Source organism: Hemicordylus capensis, chromosome 16 (assembly GCF_027244095.1).
Source record: "Hemicordylus capensis ecotype Gifberg chromosome 16, rHemCap1.1.pri, whole genome shotgun sequence".
NCBI classification, from domain to species: Eukaryota; Metazoa; Chordata; class Lepidosauria; order Squamata; family Cordylidae; genus Hemicordylus; species Hemicordylus capensis.
In genome coordinates this window covers 6,790,848-6,804,837 of record NC_069672.1, presented here as the reverse complement: position 1 = coordinate 6,804,837, position 13,990 = coordinate 6,790,848, and the positions used below count along the sequence as shown (strand labels likewise).

General features: G+C 47.2%; 1 protein-coding gene across 1 annotated transcript; it reads left to right on the top strand.

Annotated features, from left to right (window-relative positions):
• Positions 1 to 4,127: 4,127 nt before the first annotated feature.
• Positions 4,128 to 13,942, top strand: LOC128338474 (zinc finger and SCAN domain-containing protein 2-like). Its single transcript, XM_053280974.1, has 3 exons — positions 4,128 to 4,213; positions 5,994 to 6,137; positions 10,175 to 13,942. Exon 3 carries the CDS (start codon positions 10,398 to 10,400, stop codon positions 11,601 to 11,603), a length of 1,206 nt encoding a protein of 401 aa, XP_053136949.1. The 5' UTR covers positions 4,128 to 4,213; positions 5,994 to 6,137; positions 10,175 to 10,397; the 3' UTR covers positions 11,604 to 13,942.
• The last annotated feature ends 48 nt before the right edge of the window (positions 13,943 to 13,990 follow it).

The following is a 13,990-nucleotide window of genomic DNA, read 5'->3' as shown; positions in this document are numbered from 1 at the left end:
AGGATTGTAAGTTAAAATCTTTAACTGAATTACAAAATGTGGTCAGAGATTGGTTTCAGTACTATCAGTTAAATGAGATATATAAGAAAGACCTTAAAGTTGGATTTGAAGATCAGATTTTGAATTTTGAGAAGGAATTATGTCAAGACGATCAAAAATTAATTTCCAAAATGTATAAATTATTACTTTTGGAGGAGACAAGAGAGGAATTGGTTAAAACAACTATGATAAAATGGGCTCAGGATGTTGGACATAATATAGAAATGGCAGCGTGGGAGAAGTTATGGAAAAGTGATTTAAAATTTACTGCTTGTTATGCTTTGAAGGAAAATTATTACAAAATGATGTATAGATGGTATTTAACGCCCAAAAAACTGGCATTAATGTATAAAAATGTTTCAAACAAATGTTGGAAGTGTGGGCATATTGAAGGTATTTTTTTTCATATGTGGTGGAACTGTGGGAGGGCTAAGGCTTATTGGGACATGATATATAATGAATTGAAGAAAATACTTAAAGTGACATTTCCTAAGAAGCCAGAATCCTTCCTGCTAGGAATAACAAAAGGAGCAATTTCTACAAATAATTTAACTTTTTAAATGTATGCTTCTACGGCGGCTAGAATATTATATGCACAGAAATGGAAGACTAATGAACTGCCTTCAAAAGAAGATCGGCTGATAAAAACTTTAGAATATGCAAAAAAGGCAAAACTTACAACACTGATCAGAGACCAAAGTTTAGAACGCTTTAAGGAAGACTGGAAACCTTTTTTGGTTTATTTAAAGAATTATTTTCCTACTATGGATCTTACAACAGGATTTGAAATGCAGGTTAGGCAGATTAATGGTGGTACAAGGGTTAAATTTCTGTTTTTCTTTTTAAATTAATATTACAATAAGGGTAAAACTTATAGTTGGTATCACGAAAAGAGGTGCGTGGGAAGTCAACTTGTAAATGTGTTTATTATTATTGTTATGGTTGTTATTATTGTCAAAAGTTAATAAAAATTTGAAATGAAAAAAAGTGGAGACCTATATAGACACCATAGAACCCACACTGGGGAGAATCCACATAAATGTCTGGAGTGTGGAAAGTGCTTCAGCATGAGTGGAAATTTTTATAAACAACATAGAACCCACACTGGGGAGAATCCACATAAATGTCTGGGAGTGTTGGCAGAGCTTCAGCACAAGTTGAAATCTTAATAGACACCATAGAACCCACACTGGGGAGAAATCATATAAATGCATCGAATGTGGAAAGATCTTCAGCTGCAGTGCACTTCTTGCTGTACACCATAGAACCCATACTGGTGAGAAACCACATAATTGCCTGGAGTATGGAAAGAGCTTCCGCCAGAGTCCACATTTTACTGCACACTATAGAATGCACGCTGGGGTGAAACCACACAAATGCTTGGAGTGTGGGAAGAGCTTCACCTAGAGAGTTGCACTTAGAATACACAGAACTACACTGGAGAGAAACCGCATTAATGTCTGGAGTGTAGAAAGATCTTCAGCACCAGTTGAGACCTTTATAGACACCATAGTACTCATATAGAGAAATCCACATAAATGCCTGGAGTGTTAAAAAGAACTTCAGGAGGAAGGCAAGCCTTACTGCACATGAGCAAACTCACAGGGCATAAAAACCATACCCATGAAACTGCAGAGAAAATGTGTAAAACTGTGCCTCACTGTGTGAAATATAAAACCTTGTCACATTTCCTTTCTCTTCTGACTTGCTTTTACCCTTGTTACCTTCTGAGGCATTTGGGACCCCGTGTTCATACTGGTGTGTTTGGTTCTGTGTTAAGAAACAGTCTGCATAATTCAGTCCAACTGATTCATGACTATTGGTGTTTCACAGCATTCACTTTCTTTTGCTTGCCTAGGAATACCTTTCTGTGTTGGTTCGTGTAGGCAGTACTGAGCTGGATGGACCCATGGTGTGACTGAGTTCAGGAGCTTCACATGTTCATCTGGAGCAGCCCTAACTCCGGGGTAGAGCCCTTGCTGTCCATGCCAGAGGTCGCAGGTTCAATCCCTGGCAGCATCCACAGATAGGGCTGGGACAGAGGTTGTCTGAAACCTTGGAGGATCACTGCCAGTCAGTGTAGACCAGAGCTGAACAGCTTTGTCCCTCCTGCCGTTGTTGGCTACATCTCGCATCACCCCTGAATACTGATGACTGTTGCTGTGCATGCAGGGAGGTCTAAGCAAAAGGGTTCAAGCTGTGCTGCCCAAGGTCAGATAGTACTGAACTAGATGGAGGGTGGTTTAGTCTATACAGTTTCTTCCAGAGTTCCATGTAGCACGCGCACACACACACACACACACACACACACACACACACACACGGTGCTTAGGAGTTCATTAGGATAGAAATGGATAGTTCTAATAATCTCTGTTCCATTTCCAAATGAAAACTAAAACAGGGAGGAGAGCTGGTCTCATGGTAGCAAGCATGACTTGTCCCCTTCGCTATGCAGGATCTGCCCTGGTTTCATTTGAATGGGAGACTAGAAGTGTGAGCACTGGAAGAGATTCCCTTCTTAGGAGCCGCTCTGGGAGGAGCATCTGAGGTTCCAAGTTCCCTCCCTGGCAGCATCTCCAAGAGAGGGCTGAGAGAGATTCCTGCCTGCAACCTTTGAGAAGCTGCTGCCAGTCTGTGAAGACAATACTGCGCTAGATAGACCAATGGTCTGACTCAGTATATGGCAGCTTCCTATGTTCCTATGTAAATCACCCTTTTTTTTTTTTTGAAATGCCAACAATGTGACGAAAAATTTGGAGGTTGAGAATTTCAGCATTATCCCAAAACACTCATTTTGGAAGGGCGGTATATAAATCGAATAGATAAATAAAACCAGGTCATTAAGAAGGGGGCTGCACCTATTTACTGTGCTTTTACTTTTACTGAGCCCATCTGATGTGATGCAGGATCATGCTTGCTGCATTCAGAATTAAACAACTTTTGGAGCCCTTCTTGATACACTTTTGGAGCCCTTCTTGAGTTCTGACGGGGACCAGGAAGCCCAAGATCCACTCTTGGTGGATTGAAGGGCATAAGATTGAGCAAGTTGCACACTTCAAATACTTGGGAATAGTTTTTCATTCTGGCGGCTCTAGGAAAGCTTTTGTAGAACATTTGGCTTTAAATTCCCAGAGAGGTTCTTCTGCCATTCTCAATTTCCTGCAGACTAGAGGAGGCCATTATGTACCCACAGCTCTTGAACTGTTCACAGCCCAGTCACTAGCAAAGATCCTCTGTGGTGCTCAATTGGGCCCCTTCCCCAACATTGTGACTCTGAAACTTGTACAATCTAAATTCCTGTGGGCAGTGCGCCAAGTATCTCCATTGCTACTCTGTGCCTGGAGACAGGCCTGGTCCAGCTGGAGGTTAGGGTGTGGATGGCCATCCTCTCTTATTGGCTCAGACTAGTCTTTTGCCCAATTGGCCTTGCCCCCCTAACCCTACACGATGATCACCAATCTAGCTGGATTCAGGCAATTGAGACAAAAATAGCTACTCTGGGCTTTCCCCCTTGACCTTGCTCAGCATGGGCTACGATCAGGCAAAATCACCCATCAAATAGTGCATTCTAGACACAGAGCGCCAAACCGATCTCAGCAGTGTCCCAACATTTCATATCGGTCTGCACTGGGGACTCTACCACCCTGGGAAAGTTTCCTTTTTTATCTGGGGGGGGGGGCACTTTGCAGCTCCAGACTTGGGAGTCACACTTCAGCCACTGTGGAAAGTCCCTTCGCGCCGAGTCCCCGAATTGCTTCTCGCCTTTGCTGCTTCTGAAAAGGGGAGCTTCTGGGAATCCAGCAGGGTTGCCAAGATCCATCTCCAAGAAGCCAAGCAGCAAAGGCGAGAAGCAATTCAGGGACTTGGCGCGAAGGCACTTACCACATTGGCTGAAGTGTGACTCCCAAGTCTGGAGCTGCAAAGTGCCCCCTCCCTCCGCCCCACAGATAAAAAAGGAAACTTTCCCAGGGTGGTAGAGTCCCCAGTGCAGCCTCTCTGTCTCCGTTTTGCCTCTAGGCGGCTGAAGCAGTCTAGTGGATGCCAGCCCCGGCTGAGCATGCTCTGCTCTCCTCCTGCTTTGTTTGCAAGCTGCCCGCTCGGAGCCCGAACCGAGGGAGGCCGGAGTGCCGGTCCTGCTCTTCATCCCTGCCGGGCTGTGCCCCCCCTCGCCCAGGTACGTGCCTGGCTTGCCCCCCACTCCTGGCAGCAGCAAGAATCGCCGTTTGCTTTCCTTCTACTCGCGGTCTCTGCTGAGAAGGTGCGGTGATGACTCTTCACCCGGATCGCGGGGAGGGATCTCCTCCTGGTGGGGAGGAAGGCTGCTCAAATAGACTCTGTGGGCCCCCCCGCCGGGCCAGCCTCTGCTCCTGCTCCCTGCACCCTCCTCGGCTGGACTGCCCTGCTTTCTCCTCCTCCCCTTTTCAAGCGTGAATGGTCCCGAAGGCTAAGCAGGGTTCCGATCTGGTTTGCATGTGGATGGGAGACGATCCGTGAGCAGCGCAAGAGGCTCCCCTGAGGGGATGGAGAGGAAAGCTCAGCTCAGCTGCAGGCTTGCAGGCAGAAGGCTCCGAGTCCCCTCTCTGGCAGCCTCTCCTGCCTGAAACCTCGAGGGAGCCGCTGCCCGTCTGGGTAGACAAGCGTGAGCTGGACGGACCAAGGGTCTGACTCCGGGGAAGGCAGCCCGCCTCCTGTGTCCCGAAGTCCCCTGTGCTGGGATGAGCCCTGGGGCAGCACCGGAGGGGGGGGGATGTGTGGGGCTGGGGGAAGCGTGGCTCCCTTCCATGGCCGCTGCTCTCCAGCAGGGCTGGGAGATGGAGGGCAGTGCCCAGGAGGCGGCTGGCAGGGCCTGTGGGCAGCTCCTTCCGCCCAGCAGGCAGCCACCGACTTCAGGGCCCACTGCAGGAGGGAGGAAAAGGCATCAGAGAGCAAGGAAAATGTACAGGGGAAAAGCAAGTCCAGAGATCGAGGAGCTGGAGGGAGCACCTTCCTGATGAGGAAAGGCGAAGATCCGTCTCCGAATCTAAAAGACCACTAAGGGGGAGCAAAAGAGAGACTGGTCAGTGTGCAAGCCATAGAGCAAGAATGTGGGGGGTGCTTACCCACTCTCACAGCCTTGGAACGGACCCTGACTAGAAGCAGGTTCTCTGGCAAAAAGCAGTCCTTGTGTTCTCACGGCCGGGGTTCTCAGACATGGTTCCCCGGACATTGTTAGACTAAAGATACCATCATCCCCGGCCAAGATGCCCAAGTGCCACCATGAGTGGAGTGCTGCCTGTGTGAGTCAGGAGGTCCCCCCTCGGATCAAGTGCCCATAGCTTGGCCCCACCCACTGATCTCCAGATCCCCCTGAGGCCGGGTTTTGCAGGAGGTGGGGGGCAGCCCTTCCTCCCATCCTCAGGGAATTGAATTGGCAGCCGAAGGAAGCAGTTCCCTTCCCTTCCCCTCAGCTTCTCTCCTCAGAGCAGACTGGAGGAGTCAGAGAGCAGCTGCTAGCTTGGGGCCAGGAGTTCTGCAATCTGCTGCATGCATCCATCACCCCCCCTTTCCCGTGGATTTCTCCCTCCTCCTCCTGCTCCTCCCTAGTTCTACTGGCCAGGCTCGGAGGTCCCCAGGCTGCACCACCCTCAACTTGTGCCCACCCCCACCCCCCTTATCATCACAGCCTCCCACCGGCAGCCCGGCTTCCTGATGTCCACAGAGTGCTGCTTAAAGAGCTGGGTATTGCCATGCCCAGCCTCTCGGCTTCCTGTGCAATGCATTGTGGGATACTGCCCCCCCCCCAGCCACCAGGGATTTGGATCGTGGGAATCGCCTGAAAGTGTGGCATGAGGAGCAGCTGAGAGGAGGGAGAGGCAGCGAAGGCCGGGAGTGAAGGGTTTGGGAAGGAGAAAGAGCTTGCAGTGGGCTGCAGAAGCCTGCTGGGAGTAACAAGAAGGACTTTCCTTGATTTTCAGGGGCTTCTTTGAGTCCTAAGCAGGGTGCAAGAGGCCGGCGCTGCATGAAGGGCTGCACGTGTTCTTACACACAGACACACACGGATCACGTGCCAGCCTGAAGGACTCCTTCCTGGCTGCTGAGTGCTTGGGAGAAAGAGCCAGGTAAGGGAGGAGAAGCAGCAGGAGCAGCCGCCTGGGCAAGGGGTGGAGGGGGGGGTCTCTCTCTCCCAGGCACCCAGCAGTCTTTTCTGCTGTCGGAAATGTCCCGGCAGGGCTGTGAGGAGTGCAGCCAGCAGCATCCGCCCGTGGAGGTGGGTGGGGAGAGAGAGAGGCCAGGAGGGTTTGCAAGAAGAGCTCTTTGCCCCAACCCAATTTTAAAAAAAATTGTTTTGGTAGTCTGCATGAGTTCTGGAACCCACCTGAAAAAACAAAATCAGTGTTTCAGTCTGTTGAGCGTTGGTCTGGGAGTTTAGGTCAGAGAGTGAGTGAGGCCCAAGCAGCTTGAGACAGAGAGATAATAGCGAGCTCCAGACTGTGGAAATGCCCTTTGATATGCAAGGATGGAGCCTCACAGTTTCCAAGCCCACAAACCCAGATTTCTGCTGGAGAATGAAAAGATAGGTGCTGGATGGTGGGGAAGAGGAGGCCAGGGGTGACCCCTATGCCTGAAGGGACCTGCCTGGTGGTCTGGCTTCCCCCACCCCATCATTGCATTTGATTGGAAGACCGCATTTGTGAGCCCTGCCAAATATCCCCCTTAGGGATTGGGGCCCTAGCCAGTAGAGGAGACCTGCATGCTTGCATACAGAAGGCTCCGAGATCCCTGTCTGGCATCTCCAAGATGGGGCTGAGAGAGACTCCTGCCTGCAACCTTGGAGAAGCCACTGCCAGTCTGTGAAGACAATCCTGAGCTAGATGGACTAATGGCCTGACTCAGTATAAGGCGGCTTCCTATGTGCCTAAGGAGCATAGGGTGGCATAAGGCTTTTTCTCCCCCCGCCCCCATTTACTTCTTACAACAGTCCTGTGCGGTAGGTTAGTAGGAGACAAAGTGATGGGCCCAAGGGCATCCACTGAGCTTTGTGTCTGAGTGGGAAAGGATTTGAACTCGGGTCTCTCCCATCCCAGTCAACCCGCTTCTCACTCTCCTTATTTATCTATTAATTGATCTTATGTTTCTATACAAACGGCTTTAAGAACTTTTAGTGTTCTCTAACTCTAGGTATAAATAGCCAACACAATTTGAAGCCACCTGCATTACTTGAAAGCACCTTCAGCCCACCTCCCCAGTCATTAGAGCTGGAGTGTGGAATTCCCTCGATGCACCCAGAGAAGCACCGACAGGCTCATCTGGCTTTTTGATCAGAATCCCCCCGATAGGGATGTGCATGGTCGGAGCAGTCCAGACCGGCACTGAAGGGGGGCCTTTCTTTTAGGGCGGGGAGGGCTTGCTTACCCCTCCCGCCTCTTTGTTCCCTCCAGCGCCCGTATATTAACGATTAATTGGGGCGCTGGAAACCAGCCGCCCCCGCCGCGAGCGGATTAGGGCTAAGGCTACTACTGCCCCCGTCGCCCGCCCGCCCGCCCTCCCAGCTGCCCGGCCTGAGTCCTCACCAGATGCTGATTTAAAAATAGAGAGGAGCTCTCGAACAGAGCTCCTCTCTCGGCAAAATCCCAGACGCTACTGAGGCATTGCGCGGCGCACGCATGCGTGTTAACTTTACAGCTGGTTCCGGGCAACGACGGGGACCGGGGCGGCAAGGAAGGACGCTGCCACCCCGAAAACTGGGGTTTTAAAAGCAGTGCCAGAGGGAGAAGCGCGGCGGGAGGGGTAAGTTCTACCCCCCTGCCCTTAAAGGTAGCCACCCCTGCAGTGCCGGACCGCCGGACCGGTCCATTTCCGAACTGGTTCGGAGGCCTCTAACATGGCCTCTGGACCGGTTCGTGCACGCCACTAGGAGCCATGGTGTCTGGTCATACTAATGGACCTTGCGGCTTCCCAAGTTAAACGGAAATCATTCTCCATCACCAAGAGGAGCTTGGAAGTCGGTCCAGTAGCAATCCCTTGGACAGCTGCAAATCAAGCTGATAACTGGCTCATGGACCTTTAAGAACTATTTCTGTCCCATTTTTCTTGGGGCGAGGACAGACAGAAGCAGGCTATGTAGTGCCTTTCAAAGAAAAATCTCCTCAAGCAGATCGCACAGAAAAGGTAGAGCAGAAACTTGCTAGATTCAGTTCCAAGGGGACAATTGAAAAAGCCCCCCCTGCTAACCGCTGCAGGCCAGGCCACTTGGAAATGCAAGTTCTAACTGGCTTGGATCATGGTGGCTTTGAATAAGATCCATTTCACCCTCCTGCCTGCCTCGCCCTTTCAGCTCTCTTTTCAAACATCCCCTCATTTTTTAGCCCTTTTCTCTTCTGTAGCCTAAACCAGCCATATTAGACTTCCTAGGCGGGTCTCCGCTTGCATATAGGAAGACCTGGATAGCTCTCTGGTCACTGGTCCCCATCTGCTCCATGACCCTGACATCTCATAAGAGGTGCTGAGCGCCACTCAGGGTGAATCACAGGGTCACCTTCTCCCTATTTGGTTCCATGACCAGCTGTTCTAAGGCACAGTCATTTATTGTATCTAGGAATCGGGCCTCTTTGTCATGACCCGAATGGGAATTTGCCCACTCAAAGGAGGCTGATGAAAGGCACCCATTTTCACAACTCTTTGGGCAAGGCACAGTCTATCCCCACAGGCTATTGGCCAGAACCCCACAGTCTTTCTAGGTAGCAGCCAGACAGACCTACAGGGCTGTCTGGGTTCCCTCAGCGAGGTGCAACGTCCTTGTGCACAGGCCACTGGGAGCCTTCAGGCTCTTCTTCCCCCAGGGTGGGGGCTGGATCTCCTCAAGTGACCCAAGTCAGCTGGTCAGCGAGCAGTTCTAGTCCCGGAGCCTTTTTTCTCCACAGGGGACCTTCAGGAAGTGCTCCGTAAGCAGCCGCCTGAGAGCCCCCCTCTCCCCACATGGCAGTAGCTGCTGGGCTGATGAAGCCTCCCAGGGGAGCAGCTCACGATTCTGAGGAGGCCTGTGATTCTGAGTTGGCCCATTCAGGTCCTGACCTCTGTTGCAATGGCCATTTGGGAGGCCACCACGCTTGCCCAATGGGCCTCTGGTGATCCGGCCATGCAGAGGCCCATTGGGCATGTGCAGCAGCCTCCAAAATGGCCACCGCAACAGAAGGAAGGTCTAGAAGACTACCCAAAGACTGGGCAGCAGCTGCTGGGCTGATGAGACACCAATGGATATATCCACAGATCACTTGGATGGTTCTCGAGGGACAGGGTCTTCCCACCTCTCACTAGGGTGTCATCTGTATAACCTCTTGCCCATCTTTGGGGTCCCGGCCCATGTGGAGTTGTCAGGTGTCAATCAAGTTGTCCTCTGGTTCCACAAAGTCTGGGGTTCAGCAGGCTTATCTCTTGCACCCCACAGTCTTGGGACAGGCCCGGATAGCGGCTAGTGTCATGTGAAGTGTTCTATGGCCCTGATAGATCAGCAACAAAGAGCCCATATATCTGTCCTGGCCTTTAGGGCTGGCCTCCTTGAACTTGATGGGAGTATGGAAGGGGGGAGGGATGGAGGAGCACTCTTCCTTCAAATACAAACAAGAGCTGCCCAAAGGCCCAGAAGATGCAACAAATAGAACCATAACTAGTTTGAATTACTTCCTGCTAATCTCTGTCCAGAAACATCTAGCCGGTAAGAAGCTGGGACTTTGCTTGAATGTAAAACATGAGCACAAGACAGCCATGGGAGGTCCTGATTCTGCAGTCTGCAAGGTCACTGAGGCACTTCTCTCAGCCTCCAAAATATTACCTTGTTCAAACAGCAAGATTCTTGCTTGTCGCGCATAGTCTGGGGTGTGGGAAACTTTTTGCTTAAACATTAGGCTTCTGTATAAGAGAATTCAAAATACAAGCATAAACTGGTTAATAGCGATATTTTATCAGACACTGCTAAAGAAATGAATAGATTCACAGGTTTAGCTCCAGTTTCAGTAAGCAGTTCAGATCCATATAATTTCTGAAGGAGAAGAGACACATACAGACTGGATCTGGGCCATAGGCTTGTGACAAGAGGGTCTCCCTCAGGTGCCTTTTCTATCCCAGGCTCTAACTAATTTTCTCTCTCGGGGTACTGCAGGTAAATGTTGGGAGAGGAAGAAGGATAGAAACCCAGCGGAGGGAGCTGCAAGACGGAAAAAAAGGAAACAAGAGAGTCTAAAAACTGGAGAAAAATGGAATAACAGGAATGAATCACCTGTTTTTCAGCATGTAATCCAGCAAATATTACAGCAAGCAGGAGAAAGAAACCTGTGTGTAGGAAAAACTTCTCTTCTGAAACCAGCTTTCAGATTTAGAGGGAAATGAATGCAAGGAAGAAACCACATAAATGCCTGGACTGTGGAAAGAGCTTCAGCCAGAGAGCACATCTTACTGTACACCATAGAATCCACACTGGGGAGAAACCCCATCAATGCCTGGAGTGTGGAAAGAGCTTCAGCCAGAGTGGACAACTTAATAGACACCATAGAACGCACACTGGGGAAAAACCACATAAATGCCTGGAGTGTGGAAAGAGCTTCAGCACAAGTGGAGACCTTAATATACACCATAGAACCCACACTGGGGAGAAACCACATAAATGCCTGGAGTGTGGAAAGAGCTTCAGCATGAGTGGAAATCTTCATAGACACCATAGAACCCACACTGGGGAGAAACCACATAAATGCCAGGAGTGCGGAAGGAGCTTCAGCACGAGTGGAGACCTTAATACACACCATAGAACGCACACTGGGGAGAAACCCCATCAATGCCTGGAATGTGGAAAGAGCTTCACCACAAGTGGAGCTCTTAATATACACCATAGAACGCACACTGGGGAGAAACCACATAAATGCCTGGAGTGTGGAAAGAGTTTCACCAGCAGTCGAACTCTTACTGAACACAATAGAACGCACACTGGGGAGCAACCACATAAATGCCTGGAGTGTGGAAAGAGCTTCAGCATGAGTGGAAATCTTTATAGACACCATCGAACCCACACTGGGGAGAAACCACATAAATGCCTGGAGTGCGGAAAGAGCTTCAGCATGAGTGGAAATCTTTATAGACACCATAGAACCCACACTGGGGAGAAACCACATAAATGCCTGGAGTGTGGAAAGAGCTTCAGCACGAGTGGAGACCTTAATACACACCATAGAACGCACTCTGGGGAGAAACCACATAAATGCCTGGAGTGCGGAAAGAGCTTCAGCATGAGTGGAGACCTTAATATACACCATAGAACCCACACTGGGGAGAAACCACATAAATGCCTGGAGTGTGGAAAGAGCTTCAGCAGGAGTGGAAATCTTTATAGACACCATAGAACCCACACTGGGGAGAAACCACATAAATGCCTGGAGTGCGGAAAGAGCTTCAGCACGAGTGGACATCTTAATACACACCATAGAACGCACACTGGGGAGAAACCACATAAATGCCTGGAGTGTGGAAAGAGCTTCACCTCTCGTGGAGCTCTTACTGTACACCATAGAACCCACACTGGGGAGAAACCGCATAAATGACTGTAGTGTGGAAAGAGCTTCACCTCTAGTGGAGCTCTTTTTTTTTTCCCTTTCAAATTTTTATTAACTTTTAACAATAACAGTCATAATAAACACAATTGCAAATTGACTTCCCGCACACCTTTTTTCGTGATAACAACTATAAATTTTACCCTTATTATAGTATTAATTAAAAAAAACACAAATTTAAACCTTCCACCACCATTAATCTACCCAACCTGCATTTCAGATTTCAAATCCAGTTGTAAGATCCATAGTAGGAATTCTTTAAGTACAACAAAAATAATTTCCAACCTTTTTTAAAACATTCTCAGTTTTAGTCTCTTATCAGTATTATAAATTTTGCCATCTCCACTTATTCCAAAATTTTTATCAACCAATCTTCTTTTAAAGGCAGTTCACTGCTTTTCCATTTCTATATATATATATATATATATACACATCAATGCCATTTTTTTTGTTATCAAATATCATCTATACATTATTTTATAATAATTTCCTTTTAGAGCATAAGATACAGTGAATTTTAAATCAGTTTTCCATAATTTTTCCCAGGTTACCGTTTCTATATTGCATCCCACATCTTGAGCCCACTTTTTCATAAACGTTTTAACCACTTCCTCTCTTGTCTCCTCCAAAAGTAACACTTTATACATTTAGAAACTAATTGTCAGAACTTAAAATCTAATCATCAAATCCAACTTAAAAATCTAAATAATTATAAAATTCAGCTTTGTTTTCATTAGGGGCATAAGTTCCTATTATCACCATTTTAATTCCAAATATTTGAATTTCCAGTGCTAATAACCTATCTTCCTCATCTTTGAAAATCAATTTAGATTCAAATTATTATTCGACATAAAATACTACCCCCCCTTTTTTTTCTTGTCTAGGTAAACAAATCCTTGTCCAAAAGCCTTATTAACTAAAAAAAATTTCTCTTGCTTTCAAATATATGTCTTCTACAAACACACAATGTCCAAATTTTGTTTCTTAAAAGAATGAAAGAGTCTGTTTTGTTTTGTTTTTTGTATTTAACCCATTAATGTTCCAAGAGAGAGTCCTCTAATCTCTATTTAGCCATTTGGTCTAATTTGAATTATGTGTTGAAGGAGCTGGATGTTCAAAAGATGAGTTTGGTTTTTTTAAAAATATATTTCCACCAGAATTCTTGCACTTTAAGGAGCTCCGTAAATCTGTTCTTCTTAGCCTTATAAAAAAAAGAAACTCCCTCCAATAATTCCCCCCTGAAGTATATTCCATTGGGATTCAAAACATTTGTCAAAAATTTGTAATCCTTAGTTTTTCTTGGAATTCTGGCTGGTATTTCTTTCATTAAGCAAAGAACTGCCTCAATCTGTAACTTCACCTCTTCAGCTGAGATTCCCAAAAGTAATACAAGCTCCTCCACCTGCAATTTTTTGATGTTTTGGCCAACTCTTTCTGAAATACCTCTGAACCTTGAAGATCTCTCTTTTTGTCTAAATTCCAACAATGCCATTTGATCCAATAAATTGTCCTTGTCGTCCTTCGTGACCCCACTTCATTCTCCAAGGTGTCCTCCCTTGTTTTAAATTCTTTATTATCTTGTGTTGATATCTTAACTGTTTCTTCAATACTTGATGTTTTATCATATAATGTCCGTGTGTCTTGTTTAATTTGTTGCAAATTTTGTTTCACTTGAAGCATATCAGAAGTAACTTGTTGGAGAGCATTAGCATTTGACTGAAGTATTTTTTTCATCTCCATCAGTATTTGATTCAAATATGCAGACATTATGGCTTCCCCCACACTTACACTTAGAAGGGAAGATTTCCTAGACTATAAGTATATCTAGCTTTAGTGTTGGTTTTTCCCCATTATGTTCCTTTCTTTCTTGTTCTTCCCCCCCCCCCTTTCTTAGAGGAGAAAGAAACTCCCCTTTCTTAGAGGAGAGAGAAAGGAGTAGAGCACTTTCACAGCAGGGTTTACTGTCCTTGATCTCCAAAGAGAAAGTAGAAGCCTGTAGTTATTTTCCAAATATAAACAGTTCTACACCACAACTCACATATCTTATCACTGGCAGATCAATTTTCTCACGGTAATGTGAAACGCCTTTTTGCCGTAATTAGCTGTTATTGGCTGGATTAATGATAGACAGCTTCAGTGGCAAACAGCAAATCTCCTCTTCCATAAACTCTTCAAACAACAATTACCAACAGCTTAAGTCTCCAGTCTTAATAGTTAATAAACAGAAGAAGAAGAAAAAGGAAAGTCCTTTTTTAAATGGTAATCCAAAAGAGAACTTACAGGCTTATCTGTAATGACTTTCCCAGAAACGCAGGAGGATTTACAACCGTCTGTCATGGCCTGGCCAGTAGAACCAGGGAGGAGCAGGAGGAGGAGGG

Bases quoted from the DNA above. Each gene is read 5' to 3' on its own strand.
- LOC128338474 (XM_053280974.1), top strand. From the start codon at position 10,398: ATGAATGCAAGGAAGAAACCACATAAATGCCTGGACTGTGGAAAGAGC.